Source organism: Amphiura filiformis, chromosome 1 (assembly GCF_039555335.1).
Source record: "Amphiura filiformis chromosome 1, Afil_fr2py, whole genome shotgun sequence".
Taxonomy (NCBI): domain Eukaryota; kingdom Metazoa; phylum Echinodermata; class Ophiuroidea; order Amphilepidida; family Amphiuridae; genus Amphiura; species Amphiura filiformis.
The window spans coordinates 43,624,228-43,649,875 of record NC_092628.1 but is presented as its reverse complement, the minus strand read 5'-3'; the positions used below and the strand labels follow the sequence as shown (position 1 = coordinate 43,649,875).

General features: G+C 36.7%; 1 protein-coding gene across 1 annotated transcript in view; it reads left to right on the top strand.

Annotated features, from left to right (window-relative positions):
* Positions 1-24,819, top strand: part of LOC140160661 (uncharacterized) — a 34,713-nt gene extending 9,894 nt beyond the window's left edge. Inside the window, exons 4-5 of the mRNA XM_072183938.1 lie at positions 3,714-3,806; positions 24,654-24,819. Of these exons, the coding sequence (XP_072040039.1) occupies positions 3,714-3,806; positions 24,654-24,679 (119 nt within the window). The 3' untranslated portion in view covers positions 24,680-24,819. The remainder of the gene's footprint in view (positions 1-3,713; positions 3,807-24,653) is intronic.
* Positions 24,820-25,648: the final 829 nt, after the last annotated feature.

Below are 25,648 nucleotides of genomic sequence, written 5' to 3'. Positions count from 1 at the left end.
AAACATCCAAAGGACTAAGATTCCATCTGCAGTCATCCACACCAGTTCAAAATGGCAGTTAGATATATATTCCCATCATGCACCTATTTGACCCTTGGGTCAACCACTGAGGAAGTGAAGGCTAAGGCTATAACTGGCTAACAGATATAAGCCAAGTTCAAAAATCGAACAGCTATAGCTAAACTAGCTGTTCAAAAATGTGAAGGCTAAATTATAGCTGTTCAAAAATGTGAAGGCTATAATTATAACTGTTCAAAAATGTGAAGGCTAAATTATAGCTGTTCCAAGCATGTAGCAGCTAAGCTACTGGCTGTTCAAACTTACAACTGCTGAGTAACAGCCTAGTAAAGGCTTAATTATAGCTGTTCACTTTGGTAAGGGCAGCTGTTTTGTTGCCCAGAGCACATAAAATATAATTTTTTCACTTTCAGAAGAGCAGTTTCTGTTCTGTGATTATATAGGCTGGCAGATTGGTATAGTTCCAGCAAACTATTTGTAGAAATATGAAAAAAATCGCCAACATATAACACACTTTTCCATAATTTTAGAGAAACATTTGATGCTTGGATCCAGATAGTTGCATTCTTTATGATAGGTGTGACGATAGCCTGTTTCAAGCCCGGGTTTCAAGTTCAAATTCACAAACCTTTTGGGCAAGGGGGGAAAGAAACACAGATTTGCTGCATACATGGACGAAAAAGATAACAGACCGCGTACGTACAAACAGTCAAAATCTCAGCATCACCCGAAAATGAGGGCCGATTGTTCCATGAAATGCCCCCGGGGGGGGGGGGCACTCCAACTTTGGAGGTGACGCGTATGTAGGGCTGTAATGAGTACCGCAGTTAGTTTTAAGCTCCTGGTTGGGTATTATCCGGGGTTCTTGCCTAGTAGCTAATTCGCATGGACCGTTGAGCGTTTTTTGGTTGGGCAAGGATAAAGACAGATTCCCTTCTAAAAACCAATGGCAAGTTTAAATACATGTACTGAGTATACATTCAATGAAACGGTTACTTATTATTTACGAATATTTACTTCGTTATGCTAATTAAAATTTAATTTGCATAAATTTAACTGAGCACCAGTGATGTTACATGAATTACTGTTACGGATTGCAGGAGCCCTGTATAATTTTCTCTTGTCATATAACATTTGCATTTAAATCTAGCTGTAAATGTATTTGTTCCGTAATTCTATCTGAGACAAGTAACCAACTCAGATTCTACATGTATGTTGTGATCCTTTCCATAGTGTTTCTAGAATGTCCATGGTTTCCTTTTGTTTAGTTCGCTGCCCGAGACCGTTATCTTGAGCTATTGTATTGATAATGGTCTCTGGGCAGCTAGCTACCTCAATTACTCTAGGTGGTCGAGGCAACGAACCTTAAACAAAAGGAATACAATGGATAATCTGTGAATAGAAAAGGGCTAGACGTATATCAATGATATACGTCTAGCCCTTTTCTATTCACAGATTATCCATTGTATTTCTTTTGTTCCAAGGTTCGTTACCCTGACCATTACCTAGAGTAATGGCGGTGGCTAGCTGTCCAGAGACCATTATTAACACAATAGCTCAAGATAACGGTCTCGGGCAGCGAGCTAAACCAAAGGAATACTAAGACATTCTAGAAACACTATGGAAAGGATCACAACATACATGTATAATATGGGTTATACTAGTCTCAGGTAGAATTACGGCCGGAACAAATGCATTTATAGCTCGATTTATATGCAAATGTTACATGGCAAGAGAAAATGATAGAGGGCTACTGCAATCCGTATAACAGTAGTAATATTCATTGAATGTATACTCAGTACATGTATATAAACTTGCCATTAGATTTTTAGAAGGTAATCTTAATCCTTACCCAACCCAAAAACGCTCAATGGTCCATGCAAATTAGCTACTAGGCAAGGACCCCCCGGGATACTACCCGACCAGGAGAGCTTCGCAACTACTCTGCGAGCTTCTGCGGTACTCATTACAAGTCAAGAGGCTGGAGGTGCAAAGCCTCACTGTGACCTACCCATAATGGGGAGTACCATTGAACACTGCGTTAATAGGTTTTTCAAATATCAGCTTAATCACATTTTTCTAAGATATAAAATTTCATGGTGTTGAAATTGATCGTAGTCCAAACGTTGACAAAACTTGCATTTGCATTATTCATTAATCATTTGAATAACAATGATCACGGGGTGAATACACTCCAGCGGATTAACTATGCAAGTGATACTGATGTCAATAATTGAGATCAATACTGTATTGATTTGATAATGCTGGCGTCTGAGGTGTTAGTGTTTTTAATTCAAGAAACTAAATTTGGGCATTAAATGTCTTTTAGTTTTTAAACTATTATATCTACATATTTTGATGCAAACAATTAAATTTTGCTCGCCGTATATGTAAGATAAACGGTTCAAAACAGACCATGACCAGAAATAATGGGTGTGTTGTTCATGACTGGCTCAATGTTAGTTGGTTTGAGGTTTCGACCCCTACCGGGGTCTCAACCTCAAACCAACTAACATCTCACCCACATGAACAACACGCCCATTATTTCTGATAATGGTCTGTTTCTCACCCTTTATCCTTTATCTAATACATATATGGTCTGTACTCTGTAGTAGTCTGTGGCTGCATAGCCCAGCAGGATTGCCTTTTGTGGCAATTTTCAGTTTTAGTTGTCACAAACAATAATTATGATAATGAAGGCTGCAAATCTGAAAATAATAATTCTGTGTAGCATAGTTATATAACAAAATTGCAGTCTTGTTGTCAACATAAATAAGTGGAGATTAATTTGAATAGAAAGGTATTGAAAGTTATAGATGGTACTGAAAATAACATCAAACCATGCTTTAAATTTTTTTTTGCTGTTTTGTTTAAAGTGTTACATTGCTGCAAATTAAGTTATGCAATCTATCTATTTGGCAAGTCTATAGCAATAAAGAAAAAGACAACTGCTGAAATAAAAATCAAGAATAACTATATAAAATAATAAACAGGGAAAAAGGATGACGTAAATTGCATGTGCCAGTACTTACACCACTGTCCAAAAATTCCTGCAAATTTAACATGCAATGTACCCAGCAAACACAACGTTTTTAAATGACTTATGTTATAAACATGTGTAGGTTTTGGTCAAAATAATATTTAATTTCAGTTCATTCTGACATTGGATTTGCTAGTTATGCATAATTACATATATTAAAGTGCCCCTTAGGCGCCATGTTGTAATTTCTTTGTCAAACGACCAAATCTGCAAGTAAGTTATGTACACAAACAGTATGTAGTCCTATAGGTCTCTGATGGTATAAAATTCCAACTTTTTTGGAGTAAGATGAGGCTGTAGATCACAAAGTGACCCGTTAAGTCTGTCCCACTATTGACCCCTTGCACAGATCCGCCATCTTGCTTCCAAAATGCCCGCCAAAATAATGTTGTCCCTGCATGTAAACACATGCACAAACAGTGCCTTTTTGTTTTTCACACAAAGCATACATGGTATAATTAAAAGCATGTATTTGAAAAGTGTATGCTCACACAATACACATTGTGGGTAAAACCTTTATTTCAGATGACCGTGCAAATTTATTTACTACACTTTCCTCCCATGATAGTCACAGCACAGTTGCAACTACTAAAAACATATCATTAACATTTGCTAAAAATTAATATAGATGGGATTTTTTTCTTCTTTTTCTTAGATGACAGTATCATAGATGACATGGTGTGCATTGTAAAAATGTACAACAATGAAAATGTAGAAATCCTGGCAGATATTGCCAGCTGCTACCAAGGTAAGTTCATTTAGATTATAACAATCTTACCATAATTAACAAAATGATATATCTTGATCCATGTAATAGAGGTATAATTGTGTATTAGTTGTTTCGAGGGCATTGTGAACAATTTAAAAAAGGGCATAGCAACTAAAGCAAAATGTTTTGATTTTTTACAGACATAATGGTGCTAAAAATTAAGTTGTGAACAGAATAAATAACCGTCTCTTTTAACACCCTAATTTACTATGTCACAAGACGCCAAGACACAGTAATTATAAGATATCAATAACCTGCATTTGCGTCTGTGTGGTTGATCAGAGAAGATGAGAATTCTCTTCTTCTCTGGTTTGATGGGGTTTTTTTTTTTATCTTTAACCTCAAAGAGGTGAGGCAAATTGCCTTTATTTCTTTGTTATTTTCTCTTTTCATATTAATATCATACAATATTTTTGATTTGGGATTTCATATTCAATACATCATGTTATCATTTTACAGGCCTATACATATTGGCCTATATGTATTATTATCATGCAATATTTTTTGATTGGGATTTCATGTTCAATACATTATGTTATCATTTTACAGGCCTCTACATATTGGGCCTACATGTATTATTATCATACAATATTTTTTTGATTGGGATTTCATGTTCAATAATCTTACAGGCATATATTGGGCCTACATGTATTATTATCATACACTATTTTTTGATTGGGATTTCATGTTCAATACATCATGTTATCATCTTACATAATGGGCATACAATATTTTGATTGGGATTACATGTTCAATACATCTTGTTATCATTTTACAGGTCTCTACATATTAGAACCTCATAGTTTAAGACCAGATTACATAACATTCCAGTACACTTTACCGTACTGCCAACCATTTGAATCAATGTCGATTCTTAACTTTCTTTTCGTGTTTGAAATTATTTGGTCAATGTTTTTAATTTCTTGAATAAATAAACTCGAAATTGGAATGATTTTTTTCGTATCGTTATATATGATTTTTGATTTATAAATTGAATAAGCGCCTAAAATAATCAAAATATTTGATAAACTGTATTCAGATTTGTCAATATGCCATCCACAAATAACTTTTTCTAAACATATATTAAACACTCTAATATTTTGAATGTGGCATATAAAGGCTGAAAATTGCTTCCAAAACGATTTATTTTTGAACATGTTATAAAGAAATGTTCATAGTTGTCAGTACAATTACAAAAGTCACAAATATCAATGTCATTAAGTTTCCATTTGTGGAGATTTCTTCTACATGGAATGAGATTATAAAGGACATTGAATTGAAAATGCCCTAATTTATTAATCAGTCTATTTCGGATTTTAAATAAAAAGATTTTATTCCACGGCTTGTCTACAACTTTTAATTGTTTATCCCAGTATTGGATGCAAACTGGTTTCTCGAAACATGTACTTAAAATATTATATATTTCTTTTGTTTTGAGTAAGGAAATATGTTTAACTTTCTTGTTTTTTAACTCAACTAATGAACTGGGAATTCTCTCACAAGAATGTAACCTTTTTTCCTTAATTTGTAACTTCCAAGTTCTTGGGATTGCCTCAATTATTTTGTGAAGGTTAAATATATTCATATGGTTTGATGGGTTTGATATAGAATGGTGTGCACACACCTGGATGCATAACCTATGCTAGCTGCGTATTGAGCAATGATGTGCACTTAGGCCTTAAAAAAGGGAGTTTTTATTGTCCTTTAAAAGCTCCAAAGTTAGGGTCGGTCGGTCTGTAATTTTTTTGAAAATATTTTGCCACATGCAATATTATAATCACAATTGCGATGGTAAACAATTATGTATCAGGTTTGTCAGGCTCAGTTTTTTAATATATCAGAGTTGAGCGGTACAAATTACAAACAGGCAAAACATTTTGTGAATTTTATACCAAATAATATGAAAATTCAAATATGGGGGAAAACTGTGACCCTATTTGTTTAGATTAGTGTTGGTTGAAAAGGGCAAAAGAATTCTTTTTTGAGCCTTTATGTGAATTTATGCATGTTGAAGTTGGGACTTAATTGATGTGTGAGTGTGCATTAATAAAAGCCAAATTAAGCCTAATTGTCACCAATTATAAGCCAAATACAAAGTATAGCCATGGCAATTCCTCTGTATACTTCTTTTTCATTTCAATGCCACAGTCATGTATAAACTACTGCACACTTTGCACTGTAGATATGAAGAAGAATACCAGCTAATGTGCAGTGCCTATGCACAATTCCATGAAAAAACAGTATTAAACGAGATCTGATTGCGTTCGCCTGCGACCGCGAGGATGCACAGCCAGCAGTGACAAATGAATCTGTGAGAACCGGAAGTGATCCCTTAATTACCTTTGACCCCGCAAAAATATTACATAGTGCTTAGGATGTCATAAGGAATATTCCTGGGGAATTTCAGCTTAATCGGAACTTATACATGGATTTTGATTTTTAGAAAAAATTTATGATTGACCTTTTGACCCCCTTAATGACCTTAGACTTCAATGAAAAAAACACCTTATGTACACCGACAAAATGCATTGTTCCAATTTTAATTAAAAAAATTTACTTTGTTTAGTTGTCGAGATAAAAATTCTTAAAGTTATTTAGCTAAAAACAGGAAGTGACCCCTTATTGACCTTTGACCCCCAAAATAAAAATACCATGCATACATCAGGTAACACTAATTCATGTATGATAATTATATTACTCTGGTCTGTTTATTTTTTGAGATAAAAATTTTTAAAACTTTTTTGATAATTTTGGTTTTTGACCGGAAGTAACCCCTTAATGACCTTTGACCCCAAAACTGTAGGCATCCTAACGACCCTAGCTAGTAGCGATGCATGTGTGCTAATGGCGACTCTCTGCTATGTAATTTGTAAAGACAGTGATTTTTTGAATATCTTTTACAAATTTGTCAGACTTTTACCGGAAGTGACCCCTTAATGACCTTTGATTCCAATTTTGTGGTATAACTTTTAGACACTGGCTATAGATGATACATGTGTGTAAGTGATGTCACGGTGCTATGTAATATGTGGGAGGAGTAGCATTTTTAGTGAAAATCCAAGTTTTGGCCATTGACCGGAAGTGGATGACATTTGACCGGAAGTTGATCATGTGGCATCTGTGGCACCACCAAACGGTTCTACTGACCAAGTATGGTCAACATGCCTGAAAGCATGTGGCTACGATGGCTGATTATGATGTTGACAGAAGAAGAACTAGATCTGGTTGCGGTCGCCTGCGACCGCGAGCATGCACAACCGCCAGGTATTTTAGAAGGTATTTTGTTTAACACCGGAAGTGACCCCTCATAACCTTTGACCCTAAATAAAATCAATAATGTAAACGAGATCTGATTGCGTTCGCCTGCGACCGCGAGGATGCACAGCCAGCAGTGACAAATGAGTTATGACTCCGAATCTGTGAGAACCGGAAGTGATCCCTTAATTACCTTTGACCCCGCAAAAATATTACATAGTGCTTAGGATGTCATAAGGAATATTCCTGGTGAATTTTCAGCTTTATCGGAACTTATACATGGATTATGATTTTTTTAAATTTATGATTGACCTTTTGACCCCTTTAATGACCTTTGACCTCAATGAAAATAAAACCTTATATACAACGACAAAATGCATTGTTCCACTTTTAATTAAAAAATTCTACTGTTTAGTTGTTGAGATAAAAATTCTTGAAGTTATTTAGCTAAAACAGGAAGTTACCCCTTAATGACCTTTGACCCCCAAAATAAAAAATACCATGCATACACCATGTAACACTAATTCATGTATGATGGGTATATTACTCTGGTTTGTTTACATTTTGAGATAAAAAAAATTTAAACTTTTTTGATAATTTTGGTTTTTGACCGGAAGTAACCCCTTAATGACCTTTGACCCCAAAACTGTAGGCATCCTAAAGACCCTAGATAATAGCGATGCATGTGTGCTAATGGCGACTCTCTGCTATGTAATTTGTAAAGACAGTGATTTTTTGAATATTTTTTACAAATTTTCAGACTTTTACCGGAAGTGACCCTTAATGACCTTTGATTCCAATTTTGTGGTATAACTTTTAGACACTGGCTATAGATGATGCATGTGTGTAAGTGACGTCACGGTGCTATGTAATATGTGGGAGGAGTAGCATTTTAGTGAAAATCCAAGTTTTGGCCATTGACCGGAAGTGGATGACATTTGACCGGAAGTTGATCATGTGACATCTGTGGCACCACCAAACGGTTATACTGACCAAGTATGGTCAACATGCCTGAAAGCATGTGGCTACGATGGCTGATCATAGTGTTGACAGAAGAAGAAGAAGAAAGAAAGAAAGAAAGAACTAGATATGGTTGCGGTCGCCTGCGACCGCGAGCATGCACAACCGCCAGGTATTTTAGAAGGTATTTTGTTTAACACCGGAAGTGACGCCTCATAACCTTTGACCCTAAATAAAAATCAATAATGTAAAATATGCGGGTAATCGGAACTTATACATGGATTTTGATTTTTTTAAATTTATGATTGACCTTTTGACCCCCTTAATGACCTTTGACTTCAATGAAAAAAAAACCTTATGTACACCGACAAAATGCATTGTTCCAATTTTAATTAAAAATTCTACTATGTTTAGTTGTCGAGATAAAAATTCTTGAAGTTATTTAGCTAAAACAGGAAGTGACCCCTTAATGACCTTTGACCCCCAAAATAAAAATACCATGCATACATCAGGTAACACTGATTCATGTATGATGATTATATTACTCTGGTCTGTTTACATTTTGAGATAAAATTTTTTAAACATTTTTGATAATTTTGGTTTTTGACCGGAAGTAACCCCTTAATGACCTTTGACCCCAAAACTGTAGGCATCCTAAAGACCCTAGCTAGTAGCGATGCATGTGTGCTAATGGCGACTCTCTGCTATGTAATTTGTAAAGACAGTGATTTTTTGAATATTTTTTACAAATTTTTCAGACTTTTACCGGAAGTGACCCTTAATGACCTTTGATTCCAATTTTGTGGTATAACTTTTAGACACTGGCTATATATGATGCATGTGTGCAAGTGATGTCACGATGCTATGTAATATTTGGAAGAAGAAGCATTTTTAGTGAAAATCACGTTTTTGACCATTGACCGGAAGTGGATGACCATTGACCGGAAATTGATCATGTGACATTTGTAGCAAGTGCCAGTGATGAGTGTGTCTAAGTTTGGTTGAAATCCATGAAAGTATGTCGGAGCTAGAGCAATTTGTAAATTTCAAGAGGGGGGGTCTGCAAGTGTTGACAGAAGAAAGAAGAAGAACGCGGTAAAAGAATGCACATCGCCGATGGCGGATGTGCAAGAAGAACGAGATCTGATTGCGTTCGCCTGCGACCGCGAGCATGCACAGCCAGCAGTGACAAATGAGTTATGACCCCGAATCTGTGAGAATCGGAAGTGATCCCTTAATTACCTTTGACCCCGCAAAAATATTACATAGTGCTTAGGATGTCATAAGGAATATTCCTTGTGTATTTCAGCTTAATCGGAACTCATACATGGATTTTGATTTTTTTAAAAATATGATTGACCTTTTGCCCCCTTAATGACCTTTGACCTCAATGAAGAAAAAACCTTATGTACACCGACAAAATGCATTGTTCCAATTTAAATTAAAAAATTCTACATTGTTTAGTTGTCGAGATAAAAATTCTTAAATTTATTTAGCTAAAAACAAGAAGTGACCCCTTAATGACATTTGACCCCCAAAATAAAAATACCATACATACATCAGGTAACACTGATTCATGTATGATGATTATATTACTCTGGTCTGTTTACATTTTGAGATAAAAATTTTTTAAACTTTTTTGATTATTTTGGTTTTTGACCGGAAGTAACACCTTAATGACCTTTGACCCCAAAACTGTAGGCATCCTAAAGACCCTAGCTAGTAGCGATACATGTGTGCTAATGGCGACTCTCTGCTATGTAATTTGTAAAGACAGTGATTTTTTGAATATTTTTTACAAATTTTTCAGACTTTTACCGGAAGTGGCCCTTAATGACCTTTGATCCCAATTCTGTTAACAACTTTTAGACACTGGCTATAGATGATGCATGTGTGTAAGTGACGTCACGGTGCTATGTAATATGTGGGAGGAGTAGCATTTTTAGTGAAAATCCAAGTTTTGGCCATTGACCGGAAGTGGATGACATTTGACCGGAAGTTGATCATGTGACATCTGTGGCACCGCAAAACGGTTCTACTGACCAAGTATGGTCAACATGCCTGAAAGCATGTGGCTACGATGGCTGATTATGATGTTGACAGAAGAAGAAGAAGAAAGAAGAACGCGGTAAAAACAAAGCACAGCGCCGATGGCGGCTGTGCAAGAAGAATTTTTTTAAATTTATGATTGACCGTTTGACCCCCTTAATGACCTTTGACCTCAATGAAAAAAAAAACCACATGTACACCGACAAAATGCGTTGTTCCAATTTTAATTAAAAAATTCTACTTTGTTTAGTTGTCGAGATAAAAATTCTTAAAGTTATTTAGCTAAAAACAGAAAGTTACCCCTTAATGACCTTTGACCCCCAACATAAAAATACCATGCATACATCAAGTAACACTGATTTATGTATGATGATTATATTACTCTGGTCTGTTTACATTTTGAGATAAAAATTTTTTAAACTTTTTTGATAATTTTGGTTTTTGACCGGAAGTAACCCCTTAATGACCTTTGACCCCCAAACTGTAGGCATCCTAAAGACCCTAGCTAGTAGCGATGCATGTGTGCTAATGGCGACTCTCTGCTATGTAATTTGTAAAGACAGTGATTTTTTGAATATTTTTTACAAATTTGTCAGACTTTTACCGGAAGTGACCCCTTAATGACCTTTGATCCCAATTCTGTGAACAACTTTTAGACACTGGATATAGATGATGCATGTGTGTAAGTGACGTCACGATGCTATGTAATATGTGGGAGGAGAAGCATTTTTAGTGAAAATCCAAGTTTTGGCCATTGACCGGAAGTGGATGACATTTGACCGGAAGTTGATCATGTGGCATCTGTGGCACCACCAAACGGTTCTACTGACCAAGTATGGTCAACATGCCTGAAAGCATGTGGCTACGATGGCTGATCATAATGTTGACAGAAGATTCAGAAGAAGAACGCGGTAAAAAGAAGGCACAGCGCCGATGGCGGCTGTGCAAGAAGAATTTTTTTAAATTTATGATTGACCGTTTGACCCCTTAATGACCTTTGACCTCAATGAAAAAAAAACCACATGTACACCGACAAAATGCATTGTTCCAATTTTAATTAAAAATTCTACTTTGTTTAGTTGTCGAGATAAAAATTCTTAAAGTTATTTAGCTAAAAACAGGAAGTTACCCCTTAATGACCTTTGACCCCCAACATAAAAATACCATGCATACATCAAGTAACACTGATTCATGTATGATGATTATATTACTCTGGTCTGTTTACATTTTGAGATAAAAAATTTTAAACTTTTTTGATAATTTTGGTTTTTGACCGGAAGTAACCCTTTAATGACCTTTGACCCCAAAACTGTAGGCATCCTAAAGACCCTAGCTAGTAGCGATGCATGTGTGCTAATGGCGACTCTCTGCTATGTAATTTGTAAAGACAGTGATTTTTTGAATATTTTTTACAAATTTGTCAGACTTTTACCGGAAGTGACCCCTTAATGACCTTTGATCCCAATTCTGTGAACAACTTTTAGACACTGGATATAGATGATGCATGTGTGTAAGTGACGTCACGATGCTATGTAATATGTGGGAGAAGCATTTTTAGTGAAAATCCAAGTTTTGGCCATTGACCGGAAGTGGATGACATTTGACCGGAAGTTGATCATGTGACATCTGTGGCACCACCAAACGGTTCTACTGACCAAGTATGGTCAACATGCCTGAAAGCATGTGGCTACGATGGCTGATCATAATGTTGACAGAAGATTCAGAAGAAGAACGCGGTAAAAGAAGGCACAGCGCCGATGGCGGCTGTGCAAGAAGAAGAATTTTTTTAAATTTATGATTGACCGTTTGACCCCCTTAATGACCTTTGACCTCAATGGAAAAAACACATATACACCGACAAAATGCATTGTTCCAATTTTAATTAAAAAATTCTACTTTGTTTAGTTGTCGAGATAAAAATTCTTAAAAATATTTAGCTAAAAACAGGAAGTTACCCCTTAATGACCTTTGACCCCCAAAATAAAAATACCATGCATACATCAAGTAACACTGATTCATGTATGATGATTATATTACTCTGGTCTGTTTACATTTTGAGATAAAAAATTTTAAACTTTTTTGATAATTTTGGTTTTTGACCGGAAGTAACCCCTTAATGACCTTTGACCCCAAAACTGTAGGCATCCTAAAGACCCTAGCTAGTAGCGATGCATGTGTGCTAATGGCGACTCTCTGCTATGTAATTTGTAAAGACAGTGATTTTTTGAATATTTTTACAAATTTGTCAGACTTTTACCGGAAGTGACCCCTTAATGACCTTTGATCCCAATTCTGTGAACAACTTTTAGACACTGGATATAGATGATGCATGTGTGTAAGTGACGTCACGATGCTATGTAATATGTGGGAGGAGAAGCATTTTTAGTGAAAATCCAAGTTTTGGCCATTGACCGGAAGTGGATGACATTTGACCGGAAGTTGATCATGTGACATCTGTGGCACCACCAAACGGTTCTACTGACCAAGTATGGTCAACATGCCTGAAAGCATGTGGCTACGATGGCTGATCATAATGTTGACAGAAGATTCAGAAGAAGAACGCGGTAAAAAGAAGGCACAGCGCCGATGGCGGCTGTGCAAAGAAACTAGATATAATGCATCCCTGTAAGGCTGCGAAGTCCAGCCGTGACCTAGAAGTGACATCTGATGACCTTGTAAAGATTTAAAACACAATTGCATTTTCGTGAAAGATGTAGGGATTAAGTTTGATAACAATCTAGCTTATAAAATAATTTGACCTTTGGTGACCTCTGATGACCTTGAAATGACCGCCATTTTGTTTTAAATCATATCAATATTATATATTCTAACTTAAATTTAATTTGGACGAATTTTGGAACAGCCGATGGCGGCTGTGCAAAGAAACTAGATATAATGCATCCCTGTAAGGCTGCGAAGTCCAGCGGTGACCTAGAAGTGACATCTGATGACCTTGTAAAGATTTAAAACACAATTGCATTTTCGTGAAAGATGTAGGGATTAAGTTTGATAACAATCTAGCTTATAAAATAATTTGACCTTTGGTTGACCTCTGGTGACCTTGAAATGACCTCCATCATATTTTTAATCATATCGTGATCCCATATACTAATTTTCATTCGAATTGGACAAATTTTAGAATTTTACCCTTTTGACCCCCAAAGAGACCCCTCCCCATGTTCAAGCCAAATCTGATTATAACCCTATATGCACCCAATGTTATAGTCATTTTGGCATTATTCTGATGATCACAGCACTTAATATGCAGGAAAAGTGAACTTTAAGGTGATTTTCAGTAATCAACCCTATTTTACCCCTTCATGACCTTGAACTCAAAATCCGTGTTTACTCTATAGACACCAGCTAATGTCAGTGCATATGTGTCAATCTCATCTCTGTACTATGTAATCTGTAGGAAAAGAAGCATTTTGAAAGTATTTGGTTATGTGCAGAAAAAAAATCCCCTTAATGACCTTTGACCCCAAATCTGTGTTTACCCCATAGACCCCAACTATAGTCCATGCCGATGACAAAGTCTCATTGCGCTACCATGTAATCTGTAAAAGAAGAAGCATTTTTGGTAAAAATCACATTTTTAGCCAAAATTACTTATGCGTGACATTTGACCCCAAATGGGTCATGTCAAATGTAAAGGCTGGGGTAGTGGATCCTTTGCCCAAGTTTGGTTAAAATCGGTCAAATAATTAGGGAGCTAGAGCCAATTATGTCAAATGTTGACAGAAAGAAAGAAAGAACTAGATATATTGCATCCCTGTAAGGCTGCGAAGTCCAGCCATGACCTTGAAGTGACATCTGATGACCTTGAAAAGATTTGAAACAAAATTGCATTTTCGTGAAAGATGTAGGCATTAAGTTTAATAACAATCTAGCTAATAAAACAATTTGACCTTTGTTGACCTCTGATGACCTTGAAATGACCTCCATTTTGTTTTAAATCACATCAATATTATATATTCTAATTTAAAGTTAATTTGGACGAATTTTGGAATTTTACCCCTTTTAACCTTTAGGTGACCTCTGGTGACCTTGAAATGACCTCCATCATATTTTGAATCATATCGTGATCACATATACTAATTTTCATTCGAATTGGACAAATTTGAGAATTTTACCCCTTTTGACCCCAAAACAGACCCCTCCCCATGTTCAAGCCAAATCTGATTATAACCCTATATGCACCCAATGTTATAGTCATTCTGGCATTATTCTGATGATCAGAGCACTTAATATGCAGCAAATAGTGAATTTTAAGGTAATTTTCAGTAATCTAACCTATTTGACCCCTTCATGACCTTGAAATCCAAATCTGTGTTTACCCCATAGACACCAGCTAATGTCAATGCATATGTGTCAATCGTATCTCTGTACCATGTAATCTGTAGGAAAAGAAGCATTTTGAAGTTATTTTGTTATGTGCTGGAAAAATCGACTTAATGACATTTGACCCCAAATCTGTGTTTACCCCATAGACCCCAACTATAGTGCATGCCGATGACCAAGTCTCATTGCGCTACCATGTAATCTGTAAAGAAGAAGCATTTTTGGTAAAAATCGCATTTTTAGCCAAAATTACTCATGCGTGACATTTGACCCCAAATGGGTCATGTCAAATGTAAAGGCTGGGGTAGTGGAGCCTTTGCCCAAGTTTGGTTAAAATCGGTCAAATAATTAGGGAGCTAGAGCCAATTATGTCAAATGTTGACAGAAAGAAGAAGAAACCACTGAAAAACAGGAGTCCAGCCGCCGCTCGGCTGGACTAAAGAACTAGATATATTGCATCCTCAGAAGGCTGCGAAGTCCAGCCGTGACCTTGAAGTGACCTTCTATGACCTTGAAAAGATTTGGAACACAATTGCCTTTCATAAAAAATGTTGGCATTACGTTTGATAACAATCTACCTAATAAAATAATTTGACCTTTGTTGACCTCTGATGACCTTGAAATGACTTCCATTTTGTTTTAAATCATATCAATACTACATATTCTAATTTAGATTTAAATTTGACGAATTTTGGAATTTGACCCATTTTGACCTTTGGTTGACCTCTGGTGACCTTGAAATGACCTCCATCATATTTTGAATCATACCGTGATTACATATACTAATTTTCATTTGAATTGGGCAAATTTCAAAATTTTCCCCCTTTTGACCCCAAAACAGACCCCTCCCCATGTTCAAGCCAAATCTGATTATAACCCTACATGCACCCAATGCTATAGTCATTTTGGCATTATTCTGATGATCACAGCACTTAATATGCAGGAAAAGTGAACTTTAAGGTGATTTTCAGTAATCAACCCTATTTTACCCTTCATGACCTTGAACTCAAAATCCGTGTTTACTCTATAGACACCAGCTAATGTCAGTGCATATGTGTCAATCTCATCTCTGTACTATGTAATCTGTAGGAAAAGAAGCATTTTGAAAGTATTTGGTTATGTGCAGAAAAAAATCCCTTAATGACCTTTGACCCCAAATCTGTGTTTACCCCATAGACCCCAACTATAGTCCATGCCGATGACAAAGTCTCATTGCGCTACCATGTAATCTGTAAAGAAGAAGCATTTTTGGTAAAAATCACATTTTAGCCAAAATTACTTATGCGTGACATTTGACCCCAAATGGGTCATGTCAAATGTAAAGGCTGGGGTAGTGGATCCTTTGCCCAAGTTTGGTTAAAATCGGTCAAATAATTAGGGAGCTAGAGCCAATTATGTCAAATGTTGACAGAAAGAAAGAAAGAACTAGATATATTGCATCCCTGTAAGGCTGCGAAGTCCAGCCATGACCTTGAAGTGACATCTGATGACCTTGAAAAGATTTGAAACAAAATTGCATTTTCGTGAAAGATGTAGGCATTAAGTTTAATAACAATCTAGCTAATAAAACAATTTGACCTTTGTTGACCTCTGATGACCTTGAAATGACCTCCATTTTGTTTTAAATCACATCAATATTATATATTCTAATTTAAAGTTAATTTGGACGAATTTTGGAATTTTACCCCTTTTAACCTTTAGGTGACCTCTGGTGACCTTGAAATGACCTCCATCATATTTTGAATCATATCGTGATCACATATACTAATTTTCATTCGAATTGGACAAATTTGAGAATTTTACCCCTTTTGACCCCAAAACAGACCCCTCCCCATGTTCAAGCCAAATCTGATTATAACCCTATATGCACCCAATGTTATAGTCATTCTGGCATTATTCTGATGATCAGAGCACTTAATATGCAGCAAATAGTGAATTTTAAGGTAATTTTCAGTAATCTAACCTATTTGACCCCTTCATGACCTTGAAATCCAAATCTGTGTTTACCCCATAGACACCAGCTAATGTCAATGCATATGTGTCAATCGTATCTCTGTACCATGTAATCTGTAGGAAAAGAAGCATTTTGAAGTTATTTTGTTATGTGCTGGAAAAAATCCCCTTAATGACCTTTGACCCCAAATCTGTGTTTACCCCATAGACCCCAACTATAGTCCATGCCGATGACCAAGTCTCATTGCGCTACCATGTAATCTGTAAAAGAAGAAGCATTTTTGGTAAAAATCGCATTTTTAGCCAAAATTACTCATGCGTGACATTTGACCCCAAATGGGTCATGTCAAATGTAAAGGCTGGGGTAGTGGAGCCTTTGCCCAAGTTTGGTTAAAATCGGTCAAATAATTAGGGAGCTAGAGCCAATTATGTCAAATGTTGACAGAAAGAAGAAGAAACCACTGAAAAACAGGAGTCCAGCCGCCGCTCGGCTGGACTAAAGAACTAGATATATTGCATCCTCAGAAGGCTGCGAAGTCCAGCCGTGACCTTGAAGTGACCTTCTATGACCTTGAAAAGATTTGGAACACAATTGCCTTTCATAAAAAATGTTGGCATTACGTTTGATAACAATCTACCTAATAAAATAATTTGACCTTTGTTGACCTCTGATGACCTTGAAATGACTTCCATTTTGTTTTAAATCATATCAATACTACATATTCTAATTTAGATTTAAATTTGACGAATTTTGTAATTTGACCCATTTTGACCTTTGGTTGACCTCTGGTGACCTTGAAATGACCTCCATCATATTTTGAATCATACCGTGATTACATATACTAATTTTCATTTGAATTGGGCAAATTTCTAAATTTTACCTCTTTTGACCCCAAAACAGACCCCTCCCCATGTTCAAGCCAAATCTGATTATAACCCTACATGCACCCAATGCTATAGTCATTTTGGCATTATTCTGATGATCACAGCACTTAATATGCAGGAAAAGTGAACTTTAAGGTGATTTTCAGTAATCAACCCTATTTTACCCCTTCATGACCTTGAACTCAAAATCCGTGTTTACTCTATAGACACCAGCTAATGTCAGTGCATATGTGTCAATCTCATCTCTGTACTATGTAATCTGTAGGAAAAGAAGCATTTTGAAAGTATTTGGTTATGTGCAGAAAAAATCCCTTAATGACCTTTGACCCCAAATCTGTGTTTACCCCATAGACCCCAACTATAGTCAATGCCGATGACAAAGTCTCATTGCGCTACCATGTAATCCGTAAAAGAAGAAGCATTTTTGGTAAAAATCACATTTTTAGCCAAAATTACTTATGCGTGACATTTGACCCCAAATGGGTCATGTCAAATGTAAAGGCTGGGGTAGTGGATCCTTTGCCCAAGTTTGGTTAAAATCGGTCAAATAATTAGGGAGCTAGAGCCAATTATGTCAAATGTTGACAGAAAGAAAGAAAGAACTAGATATATTGCATCCCTGTAAGGCTGCGAAGTCCAGCCATGACCTTGAAGTGACATCTGATGACCTTGAAAAGATTTGAAACAAAATTGCATTTTCGTGAAAGATGTAGGCATTAAGTTTAATAACAATCTAGCTAATAAAACAATTTGACCTTTGTTGACCTCTGATGACCTTGAAATGACCTCCATTTTGTTTTAAATCACATCAATATTATATATTCTAATTTAAAGTTAATTTGGACGAATTTTGGAATTTTACCCTTTTAACCTTTAGGTGACCTCTGGTGACCTTGAAATGACCTCCATCATATTTTGAATCATATCGTGATCACATATACTAATTTTCATTCGAATTGGACAAATTTGAGAATTTTACCCTTTTGACCCCAAAACAGACCCCTCCCCATGTTCAAGCCAAATCTGATTATAACCCTATATGCACCCAATGTTATAGTCATTCTGGCATTATTCTGATGATCAGAGCACTTAATATGCAGCAAATAGTGAATTTTAAGGTAATTTTCAGTAATCTAACCTATTTGACCCCTTCATGACCTTGAAATCCAAATCTGTGTTTACCCCATAGACACCAGCTAATGTCAATGCATATGTGTCAATCGTATCTCTGTACCATGTAATCTGTAGGAAAAGAAGCATTTTGAAGTTATTTTGTTATGTGCTGGAAAAATCCCTTAATGACCTTTGACCCCAAATCTGTGTTTACCCCATAGACCCCAACTATAGTCCATGCCGATGACCAAGTCTCATTGCGCTACCATGTAATCTGTAAAAGAAGAAGCATTTTTGGTAAAAAATTTTAGCCAAAATTACTCATGCGTGACATTTGACCCCAAATGGGTCATGTCAAATGTAAAGGCTGGGGTAGTGGAGCCTTTGCCCAAGTTTGGTTAAAATCGGTCAAATAATTAGGGAGCTAGAGCCAATTATGTCAAATGTTGACAGAAAGAAGAAGAAACCACTGAAAAACAGGAGTCCAGCCGCCGCTCGGCTGGACTAAAGAACTAGATATATTGCATCCTCAGAAGGCTGCGAAGTCCAGCCGTGACCTTGAAGTGACCTTCTATGACCTTGAAAAGATTTGGAACACAATTGCCTTTCATAAAAAATGTTGGCATTACGTTTGATAACAATCTACCTAATAAAATAATTTGACCTTTGTTGACCTCTGATGACCTTGAAATGACTTCCATTTTGTTTTAAATCATATCAATACTACATATTCTAATTTAGATTTAAATTTGACGAATTTTGGAATTTGACCCATTTTGACCTTTGGTTGACCTCTGGTGACCTTGAAATGACCTCCATCATATTTTGAATCATACCGTGATTACATATACTAATTTTCATTTGAATTGGGCAAATTTCTAAATTTTACCCCTTTGACCCCAAAACAGACCCCTCCCCATGTTCAAGCCAAATCTGATTATAACCCTACATGCACCCAATGCTATAGTCATTTTGGCATTATTCTGATGATCACAGCACTTAATATGCAGGAAAAAGTGAACTTTAAGGTGATTTTCAGTAATCAACCCTATTTTACCCCTTCATGACCTTGAACTCAAAATCCGTGTTTACCCTATAGACACCAGCTAATGTCAGTGCATATGTGTCAATCTCATCTCTGTACTATGTAATCTGTAGGAAAGGAAGCATTTTGAAAGTATTTGATTATGTGCAGAAAAAATCCCCTAAATGACCTTTGACCCCAAATCTGTGTTTACCCCATAGACTCCAACTATAGTCGATGCCGATGACCAAGTTTCATTGCGCTACCATGTAATCTGTAAAAGAAGAAGCATTTTTGGTAAAATTCGCATTTTTTGCCAAAATTACTCATGCGTGACATTTGACCCCAAATGGGTCATGTCAAATGTAAAGGCTGGGGTAGTGGAGCCTTTGCCCAAGTTTGGTTAGAATCGGTCAAATAATTAGGGAGCTAGAGCCAATTATGTCAAATGTTGACAGAAAGAAAGAAAGAAGCAGAAACCACTGGGATGCAAGAGTCCAGCCGTTGCTCGGCTGGACTAAGAAGAAACTGCTGAACTAGATATATTGCATCCTCAGAAGGCTGCGAAGTCCAGCCGTGACCTTGAAGTGACTTCACAGTTATCTGACATGCAGTGTTTGAAATTGGTGCCTCCGATCCCATATAGGCCTACGCTAATTCTTTAGTCATAATGAAGTTAATTATTGTGATTTTTATAACATACATATCTCTAACATTAATATAATAAGGCGTAATCGTGTTGTTGTTTTCCTTGAAAGACGGTATAAAAAGAACACAGCAAAAATGTACATACCTTATACGAGAGCTCATAGCATAGCAATGTGTTGCAATAGAAAAATGTACCATGGCGTCCGACTTTAGAAAATTAATAATGTGATGGTAATCGGTCAGTGCCATAGAGTGCTATAGAGTGCTTGCACGGAAGGTCATTAGTTCAAATCATCCTCCAGACACGCTCCAGAAGACATGCAAATGCATGCAGCACAATACCAATCACCTGTGTAACTGGTATTGATCAAAGTAATTCTTTTGTACTCCATGCATTTGCATATCTTCTGGAGCGTGTCTGGAGGATGATTTGAACTAATGACCTTCCGTGCAAGCACTCTGTATGGGATTTAAATAAAGTGCATCAAGTCAGTTTCTTTAGTATTATTAACATGCATGACTGACCAAGAGTAAATAGAACCTCTGAATAGAAAGGACAATTATCTGTTTACCCCAGCGGGACAATCTACATTCATAGATTATCTTCTACAGTATCAATAACTTGTGATCTACTCTGTCGTTTAGTGCAGTATGCTCTCACATTTTTGCCTAACTATACATCTTATGATTTTTAACGGTGTGTAGAGTAGCCTGCATTAGTGCCTAACTCTGTTATATTGGCTGTTAAGTTAGGCAAATTGTTTTACAATCACCGTTAGAAAGTGTCTGGTTTGCGAAATTGCAATTTTCATTTTAAATCATTCAAATTGGATAAAATGTTCAATTTTACCCCCTTTTGACCTTTGGTTGACCTCTGGTGACCTTGAAAAGACCTCCATTATATTTTGAATCATACTAGAATTACAAATAACAATTTTTATTCAAATTGGATAAACTTTTAAATATTACCCTTTTGACCCCAAAACAGACCCCTCCCCATGTTCAAACCAAATCTGATAATAACCCTATATGCACCCAATGCTATAGTCATTTTGGCATTATTCTGATGATCACAGAACTTAATATGCAGGAAGAAGTGAACTTTAAGGTGATTTTCAGTAATCAACCCTATTTTACCCCTTCATGACCTTGAACTCAAAATCCGTGTTTAACCTATAGACACCAGCTAATGTCAGTGCATATGTGTCAATCTCATCTCTGTACTATGTAATCTGTAGGAAAGGAAGCATTTTGAAAGTATTTGGTTATGTGCAGAAAAAATCCCCTTAATGACCTTTGACCCCAAATCTGTGTTTACCCCATAGACTCCAACTATAGTCGATGCCGATGACCAAGTCTCATTGCGCTACCATGTAATCTGTAAAGAAGAAGCATTTTTGGTAAAAATCGCATTTTTAGCCAAAATTACTCATGCGTGACATTTGACCCCAAATGGGTCATGTCAAATGTAAAGCCTGGTGTAGTGGAGCCTTTGCCCAAGTTTGGTCAGAATCGGTCAATTAGGGAGCTAGAGCCAATTATGTTAAATGTTGACAGAAAGAAAGAAAGAAAGAAAGAAGAACTAGATCTGGTTGCGGTCGCCTGCGACCGCGAGCATGCACAACCGCCAGGTATTTTAGAAGGTATTTTGTTTAACACCGGAAGTGACCCCTCATAACCTTTGACCCTAAATAAAAATCAATAATGTAAACGAGATCTGATTATGTTAGCCTGCGATCATGAGGATGCACAGCCAGCAGTGACAAATGAGTTATGACTCGAATCTGTGAGAACCGGAAGTGATCCCTTAATTACCTTTGACCCCGCAAAAATATTACATAGTGCTTAGGATGTCATAAGGAATATTCCTGGTGAATTTTCAGCTTTATCGGAACTTATACATGGATTATGATTTATTTAAATTTATGATTGACCTTTTGACCCCTTTAATGACCTTTGACCTCAATGAAAATAAAACCTTATATACAACGACAAAATGCATTGTTCCACTTTTAATTAAAAAATTCTACTATGTTTAGTTGTTGAGATAAAAATTCTTGAAGTTATTTAGCTAAAACAGGAAGTTACCCCTTAATGACCTTTGACCCCCAAAATAAAAAATACCATGCATACACCATGTAACACTAATTCATGTATGATGGGTATATTACTCTGGTTTGTTTACATTTTGAGATAAAAAAATTTAAACTTTTTTGATAATTTTGGTTTTTGACCGGAAGTAACCCCTTAATGACCTTTGTCTTCAAAACTGTAGGCATCCTAAAGACCCTAGATAATAGCGATGCATGTGTGCTAATGGCGACTCTCTGCTATGTAATTTGTAAAGACAGTGATTTTTTGAATATTTTTACAAATTTTTCAGACTTTTACCGGAAGTGACCCCTTAATGACTTTTGATTCCAATTTTGTGGTATAACTTTTAGACACTGGCTATAGATGATGCATGTGTGTAAGTGACGTCACGGTGCTATGTAATATGTGGGAGGAGTAGCATTTTTAGTGAAAATCCAAGTTTTGGCCATTGACCGGAAGTGGATGACATTTGACCGGAAGTTGATCATGTGACATCTGTGGCACCACCAAACGGTTATACTGACCAAGTATGGTCAACATGCCTGAAAGCATGTGGCTACGATGGCTGATCATAGTGTTGACAGAAGAAGAAGAAGAAGAAGAAAGAAAGAAGAAGAACGCGGTAAAAAGAATGCACATCGCCGATGGCGGATGTGCAAGAAACCACTGGGATTCAAGAGTCCAGCCGTTGCTCGGCTGGACTAAAAACAGGAGTCCAGCCGCCGCTCGGCTGGACTAAGAAAGAACGCGGTAAAAAGAATGCACAGCGCCGATGGCGGCTGTGCAATTTTGTTTTGATTAAAAAAACATGTTATCTTCTTTTGCCAAATGAAACATAGCTAAATCACAATCCTTTAGTTGCACTAACTGGCAATAAAAAAGTTTATATTTTGATATTTTATGTTAATTTTTTTTATGTTAATTTTGAAAAACAGATTAGAAAATCTGGTTGTTTTTATTCAAACACTAGCGGGAGACCTGCGCTTCGCGCGGGTCCCCGCTAGTTGAGTAAACGGGAGCGGTTAGTAAACGGGAGTAACATGGTAAACGGTGATGATAATCATGGTGTCTTGGTGTAGATTATTCCCCGGGATTATTCATCCAGTATAGTAATGATCATGTTTATAGCTTGGTAATCATATGTTAGCTCCTGTCATATTAAAGAAGCTAAACTTTAAGTGAATATCCAGACCTGTGATAATGTTGTTACTCACTCAATCCCTCAGATTTCTTTTGAAACAGCTCATGACAAAATGGTTGATTTTAACTTTATCCCAACAAACATAAAACATTAATGTTAGAAGAGGTTGCTAGAAAACGTTTCAATTTCGGGTTATAATGGTATAAAACACGTAAGCAATATGTTTAAAAGTTGCAGCAATACGTTTTAAGCGAGCCTTTGTTATTTAAAGCTAGGCCTACATTATAGCCAGGATTTATTTGCGGGGGCCGCAGAATTTCCAAAATGTGGACTTTCAAGTTCCACTAAATTGGGCTCACCCACCCTTAACATTTAACCATTTTGGCCTATACTGAACAGTTGAATGACTCTGTTGGCTATATTTTAACATTCCCTCTGAAAAGTGGACTTTTTTAGAAATCTGTCACCCAATGACCCTCCTTTTCATCAGCTTACACCCAATGATCCCCCCGAAAAAGGCCTTTGCCTTGATCGAGTTACCAATTCTGAGGGGACAATGGTGCTTTGTGGCCATTCAAAAAGTTAAAGGTGGCGGCAAAACTTCGACTGTCCCCCTTCCCAATTCCTGGATCCGCCACTGTCTCAGAGAAGCAGTCAGTCGGCAGACACATAAGTAGGCCTCACGCGCGGTAAGCCAACATTAAGTGCGCCCATACCATGCGCCGCAATGAGCGTGAAACCATGGTGTGGTGCGTATGCGGCAAGAGGTGCGTGACTCGCCACTTACCGCTGCGTGTTGGAGACCACTGGCATTTGACGCGTTTGCTGTCATGACCTGACCCATAAGGTTACTGATCTCAACGGCCTAGCAACCGACAATTTTTTTTGTTATTTCCATAGTGATTGAATAGTTTTACAAAAATGAACGTCAGATGGTTTAATGGCAATATGTACCCGATCAATGTACGAATAAATCAGAGCTGAAAGTGAAAGCATCTCGGAGCCTGCTTCTGGACAAGATTTAGCGACTTCCTTTTATTTATATAGAAGATAAGAATGCATGACCACAAATTAGTCTTTGTAAAAGTGGGCTTAATTGTCACAGCACACAAAAAATGCCCTACAAAACTTTTGGCTATTATTTTCAAAAATAGATCAAATATTGAAATTTGACTTTATTGTCAGTTAGTTCTACCTACAGAATTATGATTTAGCTATGTTTCATTTGACAAAACAGGAAAATATTTGTTCATCTCAAAAATATTGTGCTGTATTTTTCTGGAATCGGGAGTAGGCTAGTACATAACTGACAAAGTAATAACCATCACAAATTTTAACATTAATTTCGTTATTTCTATTCTAGATATTCTTGCAGAGTTTCAACCTTAAGGACACACCTGTCAATTTTATTTGACATGTACAGGGACCGCTGCAATTAAAGACACAATGATTACTGGAATTATAGTTCACTCAGTACATAATAACTATAATTTGGTTCATCTCAAGTTTGGTAGTGACATATGTGCGTATTTCCCCGGGGTATTTCCCGTGCCGCAGTATCAAATTGCGCGTGTAAAGTTAAACTCCTAATTGTACACGTACGTGTATAATATGGGCGTTTTGTTGGCACGCTTGCAGCGCAATCGCGATGTAGCATTGACGTCACTACCAAACTTGAGGTGAACCAAATTATATAAAATCCCATCCTTACCCTAACACTAACCCTAAAGGGATAGACCTATAGGGTAAGCTTTGGGGTTTAGCAAAATGCACTGCACATATTCTAAAAATCTGAAAAATGCACCAAAAAACCACACCCCAAATTGCACTATTTATTATTTTCACAGTAAAGTCAACCTACAATCAACCTCTACAAGAATAGTTGGCACACTAAACAATTCAAATGCATGTCATACCAATAGTATGAAGGCAAGAGATACAGGTCTGTCTTGAATGTGAAGTAGAGACTCTGTCCTGTATCCCACCCTTCCGCACTCCCCATAATGTTGGAGGGTCTCACAGACCTGATGACAACATGACCTTTGTCCAACATTGAAATTCACCAAAAGACAGTCAAAGTGTGCCAACATATTTCCCCCTGATTGTATCTTATTAGGAGAATTTTGTAAATCTACATTAAAAATAGTGCTTTCAGCAAATCCCAATATGTGTGATGGGACAGAAAATTCCTTTTTTTTGCGCAATTTGCACTGTTGCGCATAATCCAGAGGCTTAGGATAGGGTTATTCTATACTTATTCCATAAGTATTAATGTACATTATGCCTATTGCATTAAAGCCATAAATATATGATCTTTTGAAACAATTTTTTTTTCAAACCTGATTTTTTGGCACATTT